The sequence below is a fragment of the Dryobates pubescens genome, chromosome Z (assembly GCF_014839835.1).
Source record: "Dryobates pubescens isolate bDryPub1 chromosome Z, bDryPub1.pri, whole genome shotgun sequence".
Lineage (NCBI taxonomy): Eukaryota > Metazoa > Chordata > Aves > Piciformes > Picidae > Dryobates > Dryobates pubescens.
This window is the reverse complement of record NC_071657.1, coordinates 123,187,177-123,192,790: the sequence shown is the minus strand read 5'-3', so window position 1 is coordinate 123,192,790 and position 5,614 is coordinate 123,187,177. Positions and strand designations below refer to the sequence as shown.

The 5,614-nt window shown below is 36.9% G+C and overlaps 1 protein-coding gene across 1 annotated transcript; it reads left to right on the top strand.

The window, feature by feature from the left end:
• Window positions 1-3,788: 3,788 nt before the first annotated feature.
• On the top strand, window positions 3,789-5,107 carry LOC128899457 (forkhead box protein D1-like). The gene has a single exon (XM_054178632.1). It carries the CDS (start codon window positions 3,984-3,986, stop codon window positions 4,869-4,871), a length of 888 nt encoding a protein of 295 aa, XP_054034607.1. The 5' UTR covers window positions 3,789-3,983; the 3' UTR covers window positions 4,872-5,107.
• The last annotated feature ends 507 nt before the right edge of the window (window positions 5,108-5,614 follow it).

Sequence of the window (5,614 nt, the reverse complement as noted above, 5' to 3'; positions counted from 1 at the left end):
TTTTGAAACAGTGTCCAAAAAAATACTTACTTGAGACAACAGAATAATTATTTCCATTCAGACCATAACAGCACACAAAATTTTAGGATATTTTAATGGGATAACCTCTTTAACCACCTTTTTTCTAAACCCTCATCTTCATTACTGGTTTTGAACACATCAAATTCAAATGCTGAATCATGACAAATGGTTTCCAGGTGTTCTTAAACACTATTTAAGTAACAGTAGTAACAACAGGTAGAACTGAAGAAGAATGTGAAGAGAGTAAGACAGCTCTATATGGGGTAGCTTCTCTGTTGAACAGCCTAGTGAACATTACAGGGAAGAACATCACAGAGTTAGCAAGCTTGAAACTTAATTAAACACACAGTAGAGCAAGAAAAGCAGCAGCCAAACAGACCTTTAATTAAAAATACTTGCACCTGCCTATCGTTTTGGCATATCTATTATTAGCACTGGCCAGATTATCTTTCTTGGCCTTAACTGAGAGACTGGACAAGTTGACACCTTTCTGTGGCAACTGAGAAACAGTTATGTCTTAATCTGGTTCCACCTGGCTTCCTACCAGTTTATTCTCTAGTACCATAGAAAGCGGCATTTCTTCAGCCAAGACTACAAGATGTATTACTAACTTCTATTACTAGCAGCTCTTAAATAAATCTATTGGGATAAAGCACAAAAAGGTTTTCTCCTTGCAGAGACCAGTATTCTGACTGATTCTTGAATGGCCAAAAGTGCTGAACAAAAGGCAGATGAAAGATTTTAAAGGTTGTATCCTTTGGAAAAAAACACTGCTGGTATATTGCAAAAGGTATTTCAAAAGAGCAATTCATTCCCAAAGTATGTAGAGATGAGGAAGAAAGCACAACATTTCACTTAAGGAAGATATTATCTCTAAATTCTACATGATTGAAGATAAATATCAGTAATAAGGACTGGGTGAGTACAAAAGTTGCCCTCAATTGTCTTCTGCTTTCACTTACAGATTGTATGCACTGTCAGAAGTCTTTTACCAAATTTTGTCCAATGACTGCAACTCATCTGCTTTGTCACTCTGAAACCAGATAGTGCCATGCAGAAAAGTTGCAGTCTCTGTGTGTATAGAGAGAGAGAGAGAGAACAGAAGCATTAGAATAATTCTAAGGGAATAGCCCACATTCATACAATCACAGCTAAGCCACTGACAAAACTGTCTTTAACCTGAATTGATGACAAACACTGAAAGAGGAAAAGACAACCTTTGTACAGGGCAAATTCAGAACAGATCCATCACTGAAACAGAATTGTCAAATACTCATTTCCTCATTCATCATTTCCCTGTCTCTGACTTCAGGTAAAACTGGACATTGAGCAAGTAAAGGTGGTTCTCTCTCTGATTGGAAAGCTTAGAAGGCAGCAACAAAAAAATTCCCACAAAAAATAAGGATAATAAACGGAATTTGCTTTACAATTTTTTAGAAGGAACCTTGATTTAGGGAGAGACTTTCACCCTTTCAACTTTAAAGATAGGACTCAGAGGAGACCAAAAGCTAATTCCCAAAATAAAGTGGAGAAAGGAGGAACAAACAATATGTTCAGAAGTGTGGGATGGATATTTTCCTAGAGGGCATATCTGAAAAAACATCTCTTTATCTCATAGATGAGGGGTTTCAGTCCTTCCAAATGCAGCTCTTCTTGCTCACCCTTTTCTCTTTCATTTCCTGTAGAATCTTCTTTTATTTACTGAAAATATTGTTCAAGTATTGAGTCCCTTCCTACATATAATTTTCTTCTTGCTTGAGATTTTAATTCAAGCTTCATGTTTTTGACTTTGAGATATTATGTAAATTTCAGACTCACTCCTTTTAATAGCCTCAGTTTTCTCACTTTCTGAAAACCTGCCCTTAAAATTGAAAGCTGTACTTAGTTTCATTTATTCTTGATTTGAGCTGGGTATCTGTAGGCACTCAAAGTCTAGACTCCTTGCCCAGTCCTTCTTTAAAATGTTCTCGATTTACAAAGTTAGTACTAAAATAGCAGAACATGTGCTTGATTCTGTGTTTCTTTTTTGGAGGCATGGGGGACAATATATAGTCTGTGTCACAGCAAGCAGCATTTGTTCTCCAGTCAGCAACAGCAGTGTTCCATAAAAACACAAATCTCAGTAGCAATAACCTAATAAGCTATAACAAATCCAGCATTTTGAATGGAAATCAAACTTTTGATGTTGTTATTGTAGGAACCCATTTAGGCGTGACCTGCTTACAGTTACAGCAACAAAATTAGGATGATTTGTAATAAATAGCCTGAAGTGCCAGGCCACACACTTTAGAGCTAATCTCAACAATTTCTGTTATGATCTGGCAACTTTTCAGCTGCAAATAAAAGAGTAAGAGAACAAACCTTGGTAAATTAGTCATCAGAAGGTTATGAAAATCCATCACTACAAGAAAGATTATGGTAACTTTGGGATGTGCCAGGCAGAGAATTTCTGGCAGGGATAGAGCAGGTCAAATGAATGCCTTCAAAAGAATTAGTAGCTTATCATGTCATCACTAGGGTTTTTGAATAGCCAAGGCTGTTACAATATCAAGTGCCTACTCACACCATACATCCCATTCACAATGGTTAGTAGAAAAGTCTTCTGTTAGGTCTTGCAAACAAGTAGGTGGCAATTCACCTCTGACACAGAAAAGCTGGATAACTAACAACCTACCCATGTAAACTATAGCATTACATTGACTGTTGTTTCTTGATCTAAAACCTTTGTAGCTACCATTTGACTTGACATTTGGTGGATCTGAAAGCCTGAGAAAAGGCTTGCAATTGCCCATTGAAGAGATCACCTGGAATGTGAACTTCAAGTTCAGAAGCAAAGGGAGAGGTTTAATGGGTGCCTTAATCCCTCTCTCTCTCTCTCAGTCAGAATTACCATCTGAAGGAAGCAACCAAGGGTTGTTTTCAGAATCCATCAGACCCTGGACAACAACATTAACTTCAGCCTCATAAAAGTGAATCCTTGAGGTTGTTGTTGATGCCTTGAAATATGTAGGTCATTTGGGAATATATTTTGAACATCAAACGTGACCAAATCTTTCAAAGCTTACAATTAAGTTTTGTTTTGCTTCAGAACATATTGAAACATTTCACTACCGTCCTTGATGAATCATGAGATGAGTGTCTTGTCCTTAACAGTGTCAGATCTCAGGAGGCTGAGGGCAATGTCAAATTTCAAATGGCAGTTCATGCTTTGAGTCTCAGAGCCCATCATTCACTTGCACTAAGCAGTACTTGTTTGCCTCAAGTGGTTTTCTGGGTCAGCAGGACTGGTCACATGCATACTCTGCATGAAAACTAGTTGCACAACTGGAATCAGAGAGTTAAGAATAAAAACAGTGACCAATTTGTGGATTCTTCTGGGCATTAGTTCAATTTCACCAGTAATAGATAACCTGCAGCTACAAAATTTGATAGCAAATTTCATTTCACACAGTACCTTCTTTTAGCACATAAAACAAATGTTTATTGTACTGAATACAACATGTTTGACTAAGTGTAGGACACAGGAACCAACATGTTAGTTTGAATTTGTTCTGCATATCACTAGAGGATCTAATCCTTTCACAACTTTATCTTGCCACCATCATTTTTTCATTAATAATTACGTTTCAATCAGGAACACTGAAGGGTGTTTTCTCAGATTGTAATGAAGTGAGAGGCTAACGTCACAGTCTGTTTATCTTCATACTTAACATAATATAATTATTTTGGTGGATTTTTGGTGTTTGCTTTTTGCCTTTTTTTTTTTTTTTCCCATTCAGCTAGGACTTGCACCTTGACTTCTGTAAATATAGGCAGTTCAGTTTTCGTTGTTAAGGATGTTGACTTAACAGAGTCTAAAATAGGAATCTGGGGGTGTGAGCAGCACATTTAAAGTTCTTTCTCCTGCAGGTTATATTCCGTGGACCCATTATTCAACTGACCACTTACAGTAAAGTATCAGAATGCTTAAAATAAATCCTAGACTTTGTGCTGTTATAATGAGTGAAGACTTTCCTGAAAACAGTGAAGCAAGTTTAGACATCAGTACAGTAGGAGGAGAAGAAAAAGGAAAACTGGTTCACAGGATTCCACCTCAAATTCTCAGCTCCCCAGTACATACCAAAAAGGGTCTTTCTGTGACTGTGGATGAAGAAAGATTTCTGGAAAAACCACCCCTATCTTACATAGCCTTAATTGCAAAGGCAATTCTTTCCTCCCCTACAAATAAGCTGAATTTAGCTGCTATCTACAAATACATTGAAGATAATTTTCCCTTCTACAGGAACAAAGGTCGAGGCTGGAGGAACAGTGTAAGGCACAACCTTTCACTAAATGACTGTTTCATCAAGGTGGGAAGATGTGAGGATGGCAAAGGAAACTACTGGAGTATCCACCCATCAAACTTAAATGATTTTGTTCACGGGGACTTCAGGCAACATCGAAGGTCACGAAAGCGAGGGCGTCAAAAGGAGCTAGATCACTGCTTTGATCTGAATTATTTTATGCCGTGGGGACAATATCCTTCCTATCCAGCATTGAATTGGCTTTATGAAACACATTATTTTCTGGATCCTCTCTGGAAAATGCTGTATACTGACAGACTGCAGTCTGTGAGTGAATACCAAAAATGGAATGTAAATAGTGATTTAATCATGGGGAAGCCTTCCGCTCCACAACAGACTGATAAACTGCACAGCATTTCTGGGGACTGGCTTTATGGATCTCCTGCTACTTCAGTTATGCAGCAGAATATTTTCCTAAACATTCAACAGGTTCTCCCTAATTCTCTTTTCTTCTCTTTTCAAAAGCAGCAGCAAACTGAAGAATTCAGACACATCTGTAAGTATTAGGAAGTATTTGAAGCACACTAACTTTGCAGGAAGCCTGGGACTCTGTCAAGAAACAATGTACTAATATATATCGCACAGTTTTGAACATCTGTATGTGTTTAAAGACAGCAGAAGATCTTACTTACTTATGTAAGCCCGTAATAAACATTGTTTATTGCCCAAGTGTATTAGCTCTGAAACGGTAACAATGAATACTGGTTTTAACAATTCTATTAGTCACTGGCCATGCATAGATTACATTGCATATGAATAAATCCATTAGCACTGGCTACCCAGTAAAATTATTTTTAAATTGTCCTGTATCAATCATTCTACTACATACTATTGCTCCATTAGATTCATACTAATACAAGTGTATGTTTATTTATAACTATATATTCAAACATATACACCCGTATGTTTACTTTTCTATTATATTAGATAGGAAGCATGAATACATATTCTTTCAGCTGGGTGTGAATATCTTTGAAATGCTACTTGTCACCTCCCATACTGTTGGAAATACAATGTGAATTATTCTTCTACTCATTTAATTCTATATATTGGTTAAGAATCACTTGCCACTATTAGTTCTGATGTATTGTATTGATCCAAAAATCACTGTACAGTTATGTATCTTTAGCAGTTAAGTGGATACTTGCTTCTGCTTGTGTAAATGCTCAGGGGAATAAATATTCCAAATGAAACAGGATTGCAATGTTTTTGAATTAAAATCTGATTCTTAATGCACCATTACATATTAA

Coding starts and splice junctions, on each gene's coding strand:
- LOC128899457 (XM_054178632.1), top strand. CDS start 3,984: ATGCTTAAAATAAATCCTAGACTTTGTGCTGTTATAATGAGTGAAGAC.